At 38.0% G+C, this 18,662-nt stretch overlaps 2 protein-coding genes across 3 annotated transcripts in view; one reads left to right on the top strand and one right to left on the bottom strand.

Moving 5' to 3' along the window:
- si:dkey-97m3.1 (fatty acyl-CoA reductase 1) overlaps positions 1 to 9,095 on the top strand; it is a 55,159-nt gene extending 46,064 nt beyond the window's left edge. Inside the window, exons 6-13 of one of the 2 annotated variants that reach the window (XM_037760304.1) lie at positions 135 to 179; positions 256 to 374; positions 1,606 to 1,635; positions 1,826 to 1,893; positions 4,463 to 4,634; positions 4,727 to 4,856; positions 6,822 to 6,949; positions 8,051 to 9,095. In XM_037760304.1, the coding sequence (XP_037616232.1) occupies positions 135 to 179; positions 256 to 374; positions 1,606 to 1,635; positions 1,826 to 1,893; positions 4,463 to 4,634; positions 4,727 to 4,856; positions 6,822 to 6,949; positions 8,051 to 8,213 (855 nt within the window). In that variant the 3' untranslated portion in view covers positions 8,214 to 9,095. The remainder of the gene's footprint in view (positions 1 to 134; positions 180 to 255; positions 375 to 1,605; positions 1,636 to 1,825; positions 1,894 to 4,462; positions 4,635 to 4,726; positions 4,857 to 6,821; positions 6,950 to 8,050) is intronic. The other variant, XM_037760305.1, reaches the window with a different exon arrangement.
- Positions 9,096 to 12,072: 2,977 nt separating this feature from the next.
- LOC119482626 (endoplasmic reticulum-Golgi intermediate compartment protein 2-like) lies at positions 12,073 to 17,166 on the bottom strand. Its single transcript, XM_037760306.1, has 14 exons — positions 17,044 to 17,166; positions 15,843 to 15,976; positions 15,642 to 15,750; positions 15,490 to 15,536; positions 15,321 to 15,388; positions 15,185 to 15,225; positions 14,839 to 14,940; positions 14,595 to 14,690; positions 14,376 to 14,431; positions 13,961 to 14,059; positions 13,600 to 13,697; positions 12,916 to 13,078; positions 12,633 to 12,712; positions 12,073 to 12,455 (listed from the first exon to the last, which is right to left on the bottom strand). The coding sequence occupies exons 2-14, from the start codon at positions 15,946 to 15,948 to the stop codon at positions 12,375 to 12,377; spliced, it is 1,146 nt and encodes a 381-aa protein (XP_037616234.1). The 5' UTR covers positions 15,949 to 15,976; positions 17,044 to 17,166; the 3' UTR covers positions 12,073 to 12,374.
- Between the last annotated feature and the right edge of the window lie 1,496 nt (positions 17,167 to 18,662).

Below are 18,662 nucleotides of genomic sequence, written 5' to 3'. Positions count from 1 at the left end.
GAAGAAACATGACCCCTGAACAGCTGATTCCGCACTCATAAACTTATACTTGATAACCACACGTGTGTTGCTGTTAGGATCTGTAACTTAATGTTGTGTCTGACTCACACGTTTTCTCTGCTCTTACACCTCAGGGTTGGATCGACAACTTCAACGGGCCTAGTGGCGTCTTTATAGCTGTAAGTAATAAATGATACTCTTAAACCTTAAAGCTTTTAAACATGTTTTGGAGACTAAGTGTTCTTCTGCAATCAGGCCGGAAAGGGGATCTTGCGCACCATGAGAGCCAACAACGACGCCGTGGCTGACCTGATCCCCGTGGACGTGGTCGTCAACCTCACCCTGGCTGCTGGCTGGTACACCGCTGTACACAGGTTAGAGCCACACACAGGGGTAAACCTGGGTCCCTAGTCTTACAGGACAGGTTCACACTTTTTCAAGTCGGACAGGCGGACTTTTTAGTATAAAATTCCCTCGTTGTGTTTCCTTGTTGAGCTGCAGTGAAGAGACAGTAAGAGAAAAGAGAGAATTTTGTACTAAAAAGACTAAATTTGGAAGAAACCAGGAAGCAACCTCCAAATCTGAAAAGTGAAGCCAATGCTGAAGTGCCTTAAACTTGCATTCTTTCTAACAGCCAGCAGGGGGCGACTCCTCTGGTTGCAAAAAGAAGTCTGATTGTATAGAAGTCTATGACAAAATTACCTTACTTCTCACTTGATTTATTACCTCAGTAAACATGAATTTTTTTAACAGTTGACTCAGTGAAATTATCACAACAAAGTCTTTCACACATATATGTATATTCCATAAATATCTATGACACGGTGTTATGTATCGTGAGGAGGTACAATTAGTTGTTTTTTACTGAACTACCACAGTTTTCTTTCATTGTTGCAGGGTTTTTTTTTGTTCATGGATGTCATTTTCTGTTCATTGTATATGACTTTACATGTAAAGATGAATTTTATATGTACTACAATATTGTACAGCATTGACTTTTCTCCGTGAACTTTGACTGTTGATTGTACTGTTTTACTGTTGAAATGGGAATCTAAAAAGCTCAGTGCTATACACAACAGCATTCAGCCAGACAAAACTTGCCTCCTTATAACTGTATATTACAGTAAGCAGTTAGTGTCAACAAAAAAGTTGGAACAAAACAGAGATTTGTATACAAGAAACATTTCCAAGGTTGACTGCCGTGATGAAAAGAACATTTAAACATTTTGACAAGTACGACTAGCACGATGACACAACAACTTTTCATTTTGGCGGTGCTGACATATTTTCTGACAATAAAACAACTAGGTTTTGAAGCATGAATGAAGTGTTTTGGGTGACTTACTACCTTATGCAGACATGCAATAGATGTTGTGTCTTACAGTCTAGAGAATGAGTCTCAAAAAATTTGCCAAAGCCAATGAGAAAAACTGTAAAATAATTGATGCAATAAACCTGCAAACATTGAGCTTTGCGTCCAAATAAATGTATTTCATAAAGGGGAAAATAGATCATATATCTCACATGTTATAATGCATCAACATTACCAACTGTTATGTGTTTATATCAGTGTTTATGTACCTGACAACCTGTACTTATTTTCAGAAGGAAAACAGGAAAACAGAAAAATGAAAGTTAAGTATTGACTCCGCATCGGAAAGTATGTTAAACGGTTAATTTAGTTATAACTCAGTTGTCATATCAGCACTCTTTTAAAGGTCTGCATGTGAACTGTGTTTTAAAGCACTTTTATAGTTTCATAGCTTACTACTAGTTAATATGTGTTTTTATTGGCTTTATGACCTTCTTCTCCCACACCTTGCAGACCTAAAACAGCTCTGGTGTACAACTGCACGACCGGCGGCATCAACCCATTCCACTGGGGAGAGATCGGTACGTACATTGTTTGTTGTCTTGCTTAAAGGTAATAGAAACCTGTCACTGCGGGCCGATATTTATAGAGCTGTTTTATCTGCGCCTGCTGGCATCCCACAATACTCTTGTCCCGTTCATCATCACAAATCAATACTCCAGTGTTGTGACATAACCTCCCCTGTCATGTAGTTAAGTTGTTAGTGGTCGAGGCTCTTGTGGAGAGCATCTGCCACCTGCTGGAAAGAGACAGAGGATGGATTTAACATTTGGAGGGTGTCAGTGGGATAATCAAGACATGTTTTCCTTCCATATATAAGCAGGTTCTGGATGTATTGGCTCATTCTGGAGCGCTAGGACAAAACAATTTGAAAAGATAAGCTAAATTATTTTCCAAAAATGTTTTTAAATAGCAAGGTTTTGGCCATGAAACCATGTTTTGGGAACATCCTCCCAGTAAAACATGTTTTAGTTCAGTGCTCTGCCCCTAAACCACCTTTGCTTTATCTACTTTCTAGACTACCAAGTCTTGAAATTGATCACATGAGCATACTTGTCAACCTTGAAACCTCAAAATAGGGAGGATTTCGAAACCATATCGGGGGTCTTTTTCCCCCCCAAAAAATACTTTTAATTATCAGGAAAGAAAACTGAATAATTAGCCCCTCTGGCGTGAACTTAAATGAATCTCTTTTATAAACGAGGCTCATATTCTTCACTTGTCATTCATTCATTTTAGCGGCGAGTGCAAGCAGCTCTCGTCTACCAGGAAACATTTGGTGTGGTTGTATTGTCGTCCGGATTGAAACAGTAGGGCTTACACATGCTATACAGTGCCAGAAACAGGTTGTGATAACGAAAATGGAAAAAAAGGTATTGTCATAAATTGGGAGAAATATGGGAGAATTTTGACCCAGGGAGGAAACCGGGTGAGGGCAAAGAAAAACGGGAAAATCAGGAGCTTTTTTGTTGTTTTAATGCAACATTTAATACTTTCCTTTTATAGAGTTGAAGAGGCAAGAGAACACGAGTTTGCATACAACATTATTCTTACATTAAGAAAAGTATTTCAACAACTACTGGATGGATTGCCATGATATTTGGTACAGACATTTATGGTGTCAGGAGGATAAATCCTACTGACTTTGGTGTTCCCTTAACTTTCTCATGAGGTTGACATCTGTGGTTTTAAATGAACATTTCAACTAGAGACCCATCTTGTGACGGGATCTTACCAGCTGCGACGCCAGGGGCGTAAAGTCCTTTCCCCACTTCCTACCCCCCTACTTCCGGCGCCCTTGTTCGGGCGACACCCATCTTCGAACTCGGCCTACATTTTGATCACAACTACACACCTGTAAAGTTTGGTGACTGCATCTTGCACGGTTGTGACGCTATCACGGTGATAGAAATATAAACATCTGGCAAAATACTCAAAACCATTTCTGTGGTATTACTACAACTACAAAATTATTACATACTACAATGTTTAATTATTGTTATTTTCATTATATGTCTCACATTTTTAATGTGTTTAGATGAAGTTGATATGAAATCTGTTTTAGTGCTCAGAGTCTTTCTGTTTTGTGATAACTGAGGTCACGATAGTAGCGATGAAATTACACATGAAGAGTGAAAACTCTCACTGTTTCCATCCCAGCGGTCGTCACATACGGCAGGATTAGAGGGCTGTGCGTGGATGTCACGCTGGCAGTATGACAAGGGACCCTCTCTCTCCGGGTTCCTCTCAGATTAGCAAACACGCTCCCTTCACCGAGGAAATTGCTACCAGATGGCTCGTCGTACCGGGATTAGGTCTCATCGCTGTAACTCGCTGTTATGAAAGAGGAACTGTAATCTCTCTGAGCCAAATGAGACGCAGGAATGAAGCCAATCTGAAATGATCAGAGACCAAATAACAGTAGATGCCCTCTCAGACAAAAAGTTTGATTTCTGGTTATGAAATTTAAAAGTAAAGGAGGAGGATGCAGCTCCTTGTTGCTTGCAAAGAATTGTGGGTACTCTACTCTCCCAGACGTCGGAGGGCAGCTCAAGGTTAGCGGCGATACTCCAGGCTATAAGGAGTCAGGCCACAGCTGGCTGTCGCCCCGGATCTGGTCATCTCTCGGCAACCCACTACATATCTGTTGCCATGGAAACGAGCGGTGCAAGGCCTAGTTGGCGTGCTGTGTGTGTGATGTAATGTCTGTAGTCACATGGCTGCTCTCTGTGTCTGTGGATGGCTGCTGCTGGATTCTGGGAAGAAGAGGAGGAGGAGGAGGCTGTGCTGCCCAGTGGGGGGAAGTCATTGTGTGGCTGCTTTCCGCCTGATATTCCCCAGAGAACCAAAGCTGAAAATCATGTTCTGATTAAGGCCATTTGTTCCTGGAAGTCATGATCCTTGTTGTGTAGAAACTGTAGTTTGTGTGTGTTTCATCGTTCCTGGTCAGTGGATGTTGATAAATTCAATGGTAAAACATGAGAGGCACAAACTGGGGCTGGAGCAAGACCAGTATTTGAACTACATGTTCATTTTCTGTACTGTATTTTGTTGTTTAATTAATCCCCTAAACCGTGCCCCTTTTTGCAGAGCATCATGTGATGACGTCCTTCAAGAGGAACCCGCTGGATCAGGCGTTCCGCCGGCCCAACGCCAACATCACCTCCAACTACCTGATCAACCAGTACTGGATCCTAGTCAGCCACAAGTTCCCGGCCCTCATCTACGACCTCGTCCTGCGTCTCTCCGGACAAAAGCCGCAGTAAGACTCACAGCTACAAGTCCTTCTTGAAATCTAAAGAGCATTTTGAGTGTTTAGTAACCTCTGACCCCTTCATCTCTCTCTTGCTTTAGGATGATGCGCATCTTCAATCGGCTCCACAAGGCCATCGGCCTGCTGGAGTATTTCAGCAGTCAGGACTGGGAGTGGAACTCTGAGAACATGAGCATGCTGATGAACCAGCTGACCCCGGAGGACAGGAAGGTACGCTTATCAACGTGCATGCCGACAGTCTGGGTCAAACATTCTACCGTCTGAGCTTATTTAGGAGCAAGATTGTTTGATTCAGTCTGAACAAATAGCTTTGAATTTTCATTTTGTTTTTTATTTTAGTTTAGTTTGGTTTTAGTTAGTTTTTAAGAGTGCATTTGCTAGTTTTAGTTTAGTTTCAGTTTTTCAGAAAGTTTTAGTTTTTATGTATTTAGTTTTACAGTAGTTTTAGTGTGTTTTTGTTAGAGCCAGGTATCTATCCAACCACATATACATACAAAATACATGTTTGGAGAATTGTGTAGGAATGGCTGTAATTTTTAATCTTTGCGCTACTTTAGTGTCCGAAGCAATTGCAGCACAGCGCCAATTCCTGGAAGGTCTAGTGTTAAATTTCTGTGTTTCAATTTCACGAGTTGACAGAAATTTATGCCGTCTGCTTTTTTCGGTAGTGATGTATTATAGCTAAAAAAAAAAACTAAAACTGAAATGAATTTAAATTTGATTTAAATATTATGTAAGGGATACTGCACAGCAGGCTGGTCATTGTGAAAGAAACCCTGACAGGGCGATGCTGCACCCCAACGCGAAGCGGAGGGGTCTCTCACTGCCCTAAAGGGGATTCTTTCACAACAATGCCCCACTATCTCTACATTATCCTGCTTATTACACGGCTACTTACTTAAGAAATCAATAATTTGACACAAAAACGGTCCGCCAGAGTCCGACATCAATGCTGCGCCCATAGCAACGGTCTGTTATAAAGAATTAGCAGACCGCAGAACGCCGTGATAAACCAATCAGAATCGAGTATTCAACACAGCCGTGTAATAATAGGCGATGTTAGCAGACTAGCAAGTGCAAAAAAGATTTAATAATGACCATAGAAAATAGCCAATAAAAGGCAAAAAATCTACTATTTTCATGAGGAGTGGGTAACAGAGTTTTTTTCCCGAATGTGACAAATGTGTGAGTCTCATTTGCGGTGTGAGCGTGTCAGTAAAAGATGTAACGCCACTTCATCAAAGTCCACAGCAACTTTTCACGGGACTTTCCAGCTGAAAACAGCTCTTAAAAGACAACAGTCTCTGTTTACCAAACTGAGGAAGAAGACCAACGCAGAAACAAAGGCTTCGTCTAGTGGCACACATCCAAATGAAACACAAAAAGCCCTTCACCTAGGGTGGGATTGTAATAGAGGCGATGACTGCAGTGGCTGAAACATTACTAAAGGACCATAAAGTAATACAGAAATGATGTTTGCTATTGATGGTGTACAACTTGGTGCTATGAGTAGCTCTCTGCCACTTTCATCATATCAAATTAGCTCTTTGGCGGCATCTCGCAGTGAAATTTCATATTGTAACCAGCTGAAACTTCTCCAGCGTGCCAAGCGTGTCGGTGAACTACGGTGGCCGACGCGAAAACACGAATGGCCCTCTCTAGAGCCAGCGTTTTATTTGGCCAGCTCTGTGAAGAGGACCCACTCCATATGTAGATATGAACAGTTCATTCTAAGGTAACCAAAACACTTATTTTCAGGTGATTATACATTAAAGAAAACATACTTATTCATATTTTATTTTGCTAATAGATCCCTGTAAATACTACACACTGTTCCTTTAAGCGTCCGTTTTCCATAATGAGTACTTTTACTTTTGATAAGTACATTTTACTGGTAATACTGTACTTTTACATAAGAAAAAAGTATTTTTATAGTGTGGTATTGCTGATTTTACTTAAGTAAAGGATCTGAGTGCTTCGTCCACCACTAAAGACATTATTGCTTCTTCTATTTAACCTTAATGTGGTTGAGAGTTGAGCAGTTTACTCACTCTACATTTTAATAGCATTAGGGAGTCTATTGCTCCATCTAGTGAGGGAAAGAGGAATTTCACATTTATTTTCAGTTACAAATTTAGTCTCAACGCCCTCCTCACCATTTCTTCTCTCTTTCAGACATTTAACTTTGATGTGCGCCAGCTGAACTGGCCCGAGTACATCGAGAACTATTGCCTCGGCACCAAGAAGTACGTCCTGAATGAAGACATGTCTGACATTCCTGCTGCCAGGCAGCATCTGAGGAAGTAAGTCTACGGGAGAATGCAACGTAAATACAAAACAGGACTAGAAGGAGGTCAATCTGTCCAACCAATGGGTTGTTTATAACATTTTCTTAGTAAATAACATTTCAGCTCAGTGGTCAGTGTTTTGATAATATCATCAGACACCAAAGAAATATGAGTTATTTCCATAAATTCAGTTCATAAAACATGCCCCTAGCCATCTTTGCTATCTCTACATTACCCCCTCATGTCTTAAAATGTCATTTTAATGCAATATTGAATGTTGTCTGTTTATGTTTGAGATTATCCTCCTTTCCATTTACTCACAAGAGGCAAGACAGATACTAGTTTGCATAAAAGCCAACTAAAACAAAGGGCTGCATGATTATTGCCAAAATGATAATCATTACTATTTTGATCAATATTGAGATCACGATTATTCATTGATTTTAGCGACAAACTATTTTTTATTGCACTTTCACATTTAAATAAAGAGAGCACTGCTTTCCATGTTGTGCTACATTCCTGCAAACGTACAAGTTTTTGCATCAAAATAAGACTGGTCCTTATTCACAGTGCATCTCCTAGAAGCAAAATATAAATAAAATTGTACCAAAACTTTTTACCCAAAATATTACTACTATATTTGACTCTGGACTGCAGCGCTTGATTTGATATGCAGCAGAGCTTTCTATGAGCGGAGCACGCATTATAAACTTCAATATTGCAGTTTTTCATATTCCTTTAATTGTGAAGAAGCCAAAATTGTGATCCCAATTAATATTCGATTAATTGTGCAGCCCTACTAAAACATTAAAAAAAAAACTAATTTTAATACCGTAAAACACCAGACAAATGAGAGGCTTTTATTCTTAATCACATAAAGAATAAAGGCACTGATGGGGCTGACAAATACGAGAAATTACAGCTTCAATCACTCAACATAATTACTAAATGTACCCTAAGGATAAGAGAAAAGTGTTTTAAAAATCCATCATATGACAAAATTTTCGGGAGAACATGTAGATTCACAATAAGTACAAACTTATTGTATTCATAAGCTGTGTAATCACATCTTCATACAGTGTTTTTAAACCCCTTGTGTTCTTTCCTCTTTCCCAGACTGAGGAACATCCGCTACACCTTCAACACCCTGCTGGTCGTTTTCATCTGGAGGGTGTTTATCGCCCGCTCCCAGATGGCCAGAAACATCTGGTACTTTGTGGTCAGCCTCTGTTTCAAGTTCCTCTCCTACTTCCGCGCATCCAGCACCATAACCAACTGAGTCTTCCTCCCTTCCGCCTCAAACCAGAGACAGCAGCAGCCCTCGCCTTTTTAGCTGTAACATCTGAGACTCTGACCGTCCACGCAGGACACTCTAAATCCTCCTTTTTGTGTGGATTAGCTGGGGGCTCTCTACAGGAGGGAGGCTGCAGTTGTGTGAAGCACTGGGAAGGGAAGAAAAGAGGTCTACTAGCCATGAATTATTTGTTTAGTTTGGAAATCTGTCACTGTTCAGTCACCAGACACCCCGTCCAAAAACAAAGTGTTGTCATTAATTTTGTACCTACCGTTTTCTTCTCAACGTGGCCAATTATATATGCAACAATAAGCCTTTTGTGTGACTTTCTTTCCCTGTTTCCATCCTCTTGAATCTCGGTACATTGCCTTGCCTTGTGATGATTTTTTTTTCATACTTGAAATATGGCAGTGCTTCACTGGAGAATGATTTCTATAAGATTATTTTGTTTTTTTACTGTGGGGATATCCAACTCCTCTCTTTAATACGCAGGTGATTTGGATATCTGTATGTCTTGCATTACGTGTATCTACTGCCTTTTTAAGATTACACCCAAAATCTACCTGGTGGTTGTCCGTCTCAAGGCCAAACCACAGATTGAAGCTAAATTCTGACCACACAAGACAACAGTATCACTATATATACGGAAACATACAGATCCGCCATCGTTCCTTCTGTCGAGGTTATCTACTATCACAAACTATAATGTCTTTGAACGTGTTTGTTTGAATGCTCATCCACTTTTTGCCTGTTTGTACAGCAGTTTGTACTGAAACTAAGTTTACTACTTTTACATCTTTATACTTGCGTCAAAGGCTAGTCTGATATTTGTGGTAGACCTTGGCAGTGTATTATATATAAATAAGAGTACATCAGAGTCGAGTTTATTTGTATAGCCCAGTATCACATACTGTGCAGTGTCTCCCAACAGTTCCCAATGAAGTTTTCTAAGAAGACAAACTCCCCCAAAACCTCAAAAGGCATTTCAAAGAGGGACCCCCCCTCTCCTCAGTCGGCTGGGGGTGAAAAATTACAAATTAAAATTAAGTTATAGTAGTTTGACATGCTAAATACAACAATGAGATTCTAAAAGGTCCAATGCTAATGTAGTAAATCCAAAATTAAAAAGTCCAAGGAATGGGTCCAGTCCAATATCAGTGTCCAAGTTGTATGTGAGGTTGGGGGACCAAGCTGGAGCAGGCAATTTCATAGAGTAGGGATCTGGGTCACTTCAAAGATGGAGGTGTAACATTTGAGTCACATTGGTAACCAATGATGTCTCTGTAAAATAAGTAGGGGATAATGTACAGCTAGTGGGTCATTGTTGTGAAATAAACCCCTTCAGGTTCGATGCGGCACTGTGACGTAAAGCCCTGAAGGGGTATATTTCACAACAATGACCCACTAGCTGTACATTATCTCGCTTATTACACTGCTACTTGCTAAAGAAATCAATAATTTGATGCAAAAATGGTCCGTCAGAGTCCGACATCACAACTGCGTTCATTGCAACGGTCTGTTATACATAGCAATGGTTTGCTAAAAAGAAATAACAGACCGTAGTGATTGACCATAGTAATTGACCAATCAGAGTCGAGTATTCAACAAAGGCGGGTAATAATTACCTGGAGATGTCTGAAAAAAATAGGAGGTTGTTTAACAACACATATTACATGGCTTCGTTGAATACTCAATTCTAATTGGTCAATTACGGCATTCTACGGTTTGTTAGTTCTTCATAGCAGACCGTTGCTATGTATAACAGATCGTTGCTATGGACGCAGTTATGATGTCGGACTCTGGCGGACCGTTTTTGTATTAAATTATTGATTTCTTAAGTAAGTAGCCATGTAATAAGCGGGAAAATGTACAGCTACCGGGTCATTATTACAAAATAAACCACTTCAGGGCGATCTGTTTCCTAATGTTATGAAGGGTCTTAAGAAACAGAGTTGCAACTTGGGAAGCTTTCTAAAAAATACCTTAAGAGTTGTTTTACATCCTTATGGGTTTTTCAAACATCGTACTTTTATTTTATTGGAGAAACGGATGGTTACCGCTCAAATGTAATGCCAATACATGAGGCACAAACTGGAGTTAGAGGACGTCCAGCTCTTCCACAAAAAACAGCCAGATAGCAGCAAACGATGCTTAGAGAAATGGGAAAATGAAAGCCCTATTGACTGAAGATTTCTTTTAGTTCTTGAGGCAGGCCTCTGGATACTGAAGAGGTAATGAAGTTTGTTAAATATGGCTGAGAAAGATCATATATTTATATGAAAAGAAATACCATAAAATCATCCTTAGTGTTAATAAGAAGTACAAGCTTAAAGGTTACTTGAAAGCTGGATTTTTTTTTTTCAAATTAAACCAGAAAAAAGAGCATTTCAGCTTCATTTATATGTAAGAAAAGCAAGATCTTTTTCAAACTGCTAGTAAACAGGACAGATCTTGGAGCAGTCATTACGATTTATTGCAATATAGAGTTCAGTGTCATCTGCATAAGAGCGAAATTTCATGCTGTCAAACAGAAGAATATTGTGAAAAGGAGTGGACCAAGTATGGAGTCTTGAGGTTCACCATACCTTAACCTGATATGGAGATGGACTACTATTATATAAGCAAGACAAACTGTGACCTATATGTTAGTCTGGACCTAAATCACAAAAGTGCTAGGTTATAAACAAGGGATTTATGGTATTACATCCTTGACCCCAGTTTGGAAGATCTGTAAATAGTTGAACTACATATTATTCTTATAGACTACCAAAAATTGTATTTGACTGTTGATCTTTGCTTGGTGAGTGTCTTCACAGGATTCCACCACAGAGCTTCCCGCAGAGTCTACCAAAAGTGTTTTAAGTGTGACAGGCAAGACTGATTTTTACTAAACAAATGAGAAAACTGTGTGTACAGTATTGTTTGTGGCTTCACTCTTTGACAGAATACAAATGCATAACAGTTACGAGCCTATATGGGAGAAAAAGGGACACAACTAAATAAATGTTTATGCAAAGCTCATGTCTATGGTGTAATTATGGTAACTGCCCTCTTAACTTCAGAGGGGGATGAGTCGTACGAGGCGTCTGTGATGAAGTGGTATCGTCAGAATTGTTCTTACAGAGTTATTGTAATGGCGTCGTTATGTGTGTGTTTATTTCACAACAAAGTGCCGCCTTTGCTGTTTGCAAACCAAATGCAGAGCTCGGTTGGTACAGGAAACCCCAGGGTAGAAAATGTGCACAGCTGGTGAAAACAGCTGTATAATGTCTTCTGTCTCTTCTTTTGCTTTCCAACGTTTGAAAAAAAAAAAAATTACCCCAGTGATGTCATCAGGGTTATCTCAGCTTTAGGCTTAAGGCCCAGACACAGCAGCCCGACATCAAAGAACTAGCGGCAACAAAGGCTGACCTTTGAGTCGTCTCACTTCGCCTTGTCTTGCATGATCCACCTCTTAAACATTGGAATTTTCTGTCTTAACAGATGCTGGATTTACACTAAAGGCCAAGAGATGACAACAATGTTTCTAAACGATTGTCTTAACACTGGTCTGTGGTGCACAAAATGTCCGAACTCGGAGTCGATAAGGATAAATCAAAGCATGGAAATGTCAGATTTTTTGGGGATGTGTAAATGCACATTTATAAAAAAAATAAAGACTGGGATTGACACCACTAAATTAGTGCAGTCATCCTCCTTTTTCTGTAACATGGTGATGTCACCAGGTAACACATTTGCATAATGGCTAGTTTGACAAGCCCTCAAATAAAGCTAGTTAGAGAGGAAAATAAGCATAATATGTCCTAATGTTAAATGTTTTCCACACATTAATGCTTTGAAATAGTTTTCAATTTGCGGATATTTAAACTTTAATGGAAACCAAACAATTTGATGTGCTATTACAGCAAATGAAACAGAGAGTCTACAACATTTCTAAACAAACCCCATCACAGAAGGAAATAATGTTTAAAACACATGTATGACTGCAGTCACAGAGGGAACACATTTTCCTAAAGTGCAATGATCTGATGTGAACTTTACCATTTTTCAACAGCACAGTGTTTGACAGACAGCTTTGCTTTTTCAGTAGAAAGACACGATTTTATGAAAGTTGACGATGATCAAAACCTGGTCACTGAAAAGCAGCTACTCCTGAGGGACGTCGTCGACCAACAACGGAGTCTGGTGATTGTTTAGATTGTTCATCTGGTTGTGTAGCTGAACATCCTGGAATAGATTCAGTACAGGTAAGTCTGATAGATCTGCTTCATTGTGAAGTTTAGAGAGAGAAACAATTCCTTCTGATATTACAGTAATGGAGACGGTCTCTTTCTCTTTATTCGGCTTGAGGAAACCTGTACTTTGATTGTGGTGAAGATCATAAACTATGTTGTCAAGACTCACCTCTCTGGCCCTGTAGACTCCAAGTTTGAGGCGACAGCAGATGATATCAAAACAGAAGCCAACAAACCCGTGGAGCATGCCTTAAAAGAGACACACATTTTAATTCAACTCTAGATTAATTTACTTCCTTTATGCAGTGTATTTAGTTGTTATACTTTGAATTTAAAGCTCCATATACATTACTTATGTTTCTTCTTCCTATGTGAGTGTTTGTCTGTACTATCCTTGATTAATAAACAAATAATAAATAAATGAATGTGGTTGCAGGTGAAACCAGACTTGCCTGTCGTGGAGAATATTCCCCCGATGATGCCGCACAGTCGCACTAGGAACTGCCACAGTGGCATGTGCTGCTCGCTGACCGTCACCATCAGAGAGCTGGTGTCGTACTTGACGAAGATGCCAGAGACGCCGTGGCTACCCGCCGCGTGGTTTATCACCCGCTCCTTGGAAAGAAACAGCATGGTGGTTAGTGTTAAACTATTCATCCTCTGTCCATCCTCTGTTTTACGGTGGTGCGGTATTGGGTTTTTATTCTTGTTCTACTAGATGAAATTCCGATTTGGAGCCCCCTCCGCCAGCGCCGCTCTAGGGTTAGGGTAAGGGTTCAAAGTGAAAGTGGCGCCCGAAGCAACCGCCTTTTTATTTTATTTTATTTTATTTTATTTTATTTTATTTTATTTTATTTTATTTTGTTTTGATTTGTTTTATTTATTTTTTAATTTTTATTTTTTAATTTCATTTCATTTTGAGGCTTGACCAGTGCCCCCCAGAAAGTGGCGACCAAGGCAACCGCCTATATGGCCTATTTATTTTATTTCATTTTATTTCATTTTATTTCATTTTATTTCATTTTATTTCATTTTATTTCATTTTATTGAGATGGCGACCAGCACCTCCCAGAAGGTGGCGCTCTAGGTGACCGCCTATATGGCCTATTCCATAAGTTGGCCCTGGCTCTACTCACCCGCTCAGTCACAGAAAACTGGTGCGTGTCTGCAGATATCTTGTATGTGTTCAGTTTGGTTGGAACCACTGTGATAAAGTACTGGAACATCTGGTTGTCTGTAATAAAACAGAACATATTTTAGTTTTTTTTACATCAATTTCAAGAAGGAAAAATATGTATAATACAGCTGAAGAAACTCACAATGAAACTCACTCAACTCTATCGTGTTATCTATAATACCTATTTAGCAGTGATCATCTAAGGTGAACCAAGGACAGTCTGAGTCAACTCATGATTCAATAAATGTCCCAACGCGTCATTAATTCTGCCATCATATGTTTTATCCTCTCCTATCTCTTGAAATACAGCCGTAACTCACTGTTATAGGTGATTTTCTCGGTGCCGTCCAGAGGATTGATGATGCCCGGTATCTCCTCCCCGAAAGATAAATGGTCTATTCGATGGGAGAAGTTGTACGCTGCCATGCAAAGATGAAAACAGCTCAGGTTCAATCAAGGCCGTGGAGAATCACTGAACAAGTGAAAAAATGTACTCTGCACTTGTAGGCCTGTATATATAGTTGCTGTTTAAAGAGTGTGATTACAAATAACATATCTAAAAATAGCATCATTGATGTATAAATCATTCAGTGAAAGGAAATGCCCTGAGGAGGATTTGTGCAACAAACATCTGTCGTCTCTTTTCTCCAATTTAGCTGTCATAATTTAGTTTGCACCATGAGCAGATTATTAAAAAGCTGTACTGTTTAAACAAAGAAGACATGAGTTACATACTGTCGTGGCTCACAAAAGCTGCAATGTGGGCATGACCCTGAGGATGGTGGATGGGCCTGGAAAAGACAAAAGAGGGACTTCTGTCAACCAAAGCTCTATATAATTATATCCCTTTTTCATATTTACACAAATTCTACAGCTGAATCGTGGTGAGGAATTCCTGATCGACCTCTAGTTAAATCTGCCAGCACCTTATAGACAATTCCTCTAGTTTCTTACTTTCCCACAGTGATGTGCAGGTTTCCTGCCACCTTGTTGACGTAGACGTGCCCGTGTATCCTGCAAGCGTTGAGCGGCTCCATAGAGGCATCCTCCCTACACACACACACACAATTATTAAGCACATAATTTGACTCTTTAGTTGTTAATCAGCAGTATATCTAATCTAATTCTGTGCAGAAAACAAAACTTTATTTGCTTTTTGTCAGATTAATGAAGAATTGTTTGCATGTGTGTAGCTAACCGTGGGGGCAGGGCAGTGGGACCTCCTTTGAGGAGAGTTTTGTAAAGGACTTCCTGAAGAGCGTGTTCCTCTCTCAGCCGGTTCTGTATGAGAAGCAACGTCCTGAGTACAAAAAACAAAACTTGTAGACAAACTACATCTGAAATGTAGATATGCAACTATTCCAGTTTTTCTACATAGTTTTAAAATATAAAGTTTCAACTTTTCTTGTTTCTTTTTCCAGTGTGCCTGCAAGTTTTATCACCTTAAATACACTTTTAAAGGTCTAGTTAAGATTTTTTTGAAGTGGGGTTGTATACTTATCCATAGTCAGTGTTTTACCTACAGTAGATGGTTACCAGCTTACCTTTGCCACAGTCTCTGCTGTGGAGTCAGTTCAAAAATAACCTGAACAAACATAAGAAGAGATGCAGTTATGAAAAAAAGCTCTAAAAGCTTGAAAGAAAATGCTTCTTACAGAGAATTTGACGTGCTTCACTCACAGGTTCGTACTGGAGGCCGCTGGATGTGATCATAGTCTCAGCCAGGTCCAGAATATCTGCTCCAACATCTGCAATCAGACACATAAAATGCATAAAACTGACACATATTTACACCCATAATGCACTTCATTGATATCTACAGGAATGACAAAGAAGGTGGGATACTCACGTTGGCATTTCATGGCAACTGTAATGTCAATGTTTATTCTCAATTTACTGTAAATGATGAAAAAGCAGAGTGAGAATAACTTCCTACCATATACTGTAAATATAAGTTTGTTTTTGGGAATGTTTTTGTGTGATAAGATAAGTATGCTTAACCTGGAGAAATCTTTGTCAACTTCATATTCATACTTCATCCAAGTGTCTCTATAAACAAAGAACTCTAAGATGGCCAGAAGAGCCATGGCACCAAAAGCTATCAGCGACACTGTGGATGAGACAAGACAGGGTGGTTACTGTTACTGATGTATTTACTGTGTTATTGTTGTTATTGTTTGTGTTTTCAGAGGAGTGACCCACCTGTTCCTCCCGAGGCCGACGTCTCCACGTAGCTGTCCGACACTTTGGGGAAGGCGTCCAGCTCCCTCACCAAGCTCAGAGCTTTCCTCCGAGACAGACGCCTCATCTTCAGGTTCAGGGCTGCTCTCCACCTCCTCCATCACAAATAAAAACACAGTGCATACGTCAGGGTTACATTCAGGACCTCAATGGTTTTATTTAGGATACAAATATACATTTTATTACCAAGGGGAAACACATTCATATCATGCAAATACCACCACATGTCTACTTTCTATTGGAGTTGTACGGTAACACTGATGCTTGTTACAGATGAAGACATTTTCTTCATTAGTAGGTTTGCAGACTTATTACTAAACACTGTTTCAAAGTGTCTGCGATCACTCAAAAAGATAAGCACAAATTACTTCCTCTCAGATTAATAAAACATGCAGTATTTATTTTTGCAAATCAATTTCAAATGTTTTTCTACAGCTTTTGCCTCAGTTATAATGTAGTTTTTGTAAATATCTTATAAAAAAACAGTATTAAAATTCAATAAAGAGGTATTTTTAAAATGTAATATATAATCTTCTGTTTTTTAGATTTTATTTTTAAAATATTTTTATGTCCATTGAATAATAATAATAATAATAATAATAATAATAATAATAATAATAATTGCAAATATTATTATTTTATATAGCACTTTTCAAGCTTAAGCACAAGGTTCTTTCCAGAAAATAATAATAAAATTCAATATATATATACATATATATATATTGAATTTTATTACTATAGTAAAATATATAATAAAAGAACGAATATGATAACTAGGTTGTCAATAATATTACATTGGCTTATTAAAATATATCACACTAATGATTTTAATATTGGTCCCTAAACCATCAGATATTTTGGATATTATTGTTTGATCAGACAGGCTGAATATATCATGCACTAAACAGTAAGTACCCAACATAACATACTAATATACCTTACATCTCTCTCTCTATATATATAAGCAATGCAATACTGCAGTGAAACAATAAAAGATTTAAAAAAATAATAATGATAAGGTTTGCATACAGTCAACACTGAGATATATGCTGCAAAGTCCTGCAGTATTAACAGTAGATATTATTTATGAAGTGAAGATATTAATCTAACCGTCTAAAGCAGCACAGTGTTCACAGCACCATTTATTAATAATTAATCTTACCTCTTTTATCATCTGGTTAGATGTCAGGATCTCTGGAAGTCATATTCAATAAGTTACAGCTGTTGTCTGGATGATATCTGAATGTTAGTGCACCATGATGCATCCATGGTGACGTGCAGGGGGGAGAGGAGGGGGGCCTCTCTTCCTTGTTTGGGAAAATTTTGACGTCAGCGAGTGCGCAACGTGCGCGCCCCGCACAACGTGAACGCGCATGGTGCAATGTCGCTGTTCTGTCAGGAGGTGGCGCTTTAATACTAAAACTGATGCCTCTTTTAGTAGAATCATGTAAATAATATAATATAATATAGTATAATATAATATAATATGATATAATATATTATAATATGATATAATATAATATAAAATAATATAATATAATATGATATGATATGATATGATATAATATAATATAATATAATATAATATAACATAATATAATATGATATAATATGACATGATATAATATAATATGATATGATATGATATGATATAATATAATATGATATAATATAATATAATATAATATGATATGATATAATATAATATAATATAATATAATATAATATAATATCATATAATTGGGCCCATACACAGTACAATTACATTACGATACATTAATCAAACTTATTTAATTATAATCTAATAGCCTAATATGTGCAATGATTTCTCATTTCTCATTTAGCCAGTTCTGGTATTTACTCAAGTACTGTACTTAAGTAAAATGTTGAGATACTTATACTTTACTTGAGTATTTCTTATGTTATGCTACTTTATACTTCCACCCCACTATATTTTTGAGGCAAAATCTAAGAATTAGAAATATTGAAGTATGTAACATTTAAATGATGTACATAATGCTACAATATATAACACAATATATGTAGAGAAATATAAATAAATAATACAAATGAGAATAATAAATAAAAAGAATAAAACGATATATATACAGTATTTATAAATAATAAATAAAAAAGAATAAGAATAGTATAAATAAGAATTAAATAAGAATATATCTTGAAATGTATAGTATAAATGCAGTTTTAATTACAGCGTATTGCACTCTTTTATTATTGTACTCTTACCAAAGTGATGTACAAATGAATGCATCACTTTTACTTGTAACAGTGTATTTATACACTTTGCTGAATATTTCTTCCTCCGCTGCATGTAGCACAGACTTGTCAATATCTAATCAACATGTGTTATAGCATAATGTTAAATAAGCAATGGTTTGATATCACGAATGCTTATGCAATCTGACATATTGTTTTTTTGGTTAGCAGTATCCGGTGATTGATTAGTATGACTAAAAGCAGACAAGAAGGATGTTAGTCTAGTCATTGTTTGTAGGGAAACCCAAAGCCACCATTGCAGAATTTTGTTTCATATTCCATATTTTGATGAAACTACAGTTAGTTTTCTTCCTTTTTTAAATATATGTTGTAGTTGTATATGTATTACACTTTGTTATGTGCAAAGGGACATTACGTTTTGTAACATTCATCCATACACTAATCAAATATTGTTATATTAGTGGTAGTAAAGCACTGGTAATGTTTAAAACTGGAACTTATCTACAGTTAGTGATCACAGGATTCATGTCAGAACTGGAGAAGTTG

The sequence above is a fragment of the Sebastes umbrosus genome, chromosome 23 (genome assembly GCF_015220745.1).
Source record: "Sebastes umbrosus isolate fSebUmb1 chromosome 23, fSebUmb1.pri, whole genome shotgun sequence".
In the NCBI taxonomy this organism is placed as follows: Eukaryota; Metazoa; Chordata; class Actinopteri; order Perciformes; family Sebastidae; genus Sebastes; species Sebastes umbrosus.
This window is presented reverse-complemented; position numbering and strand designations above follow the sequence as displayed.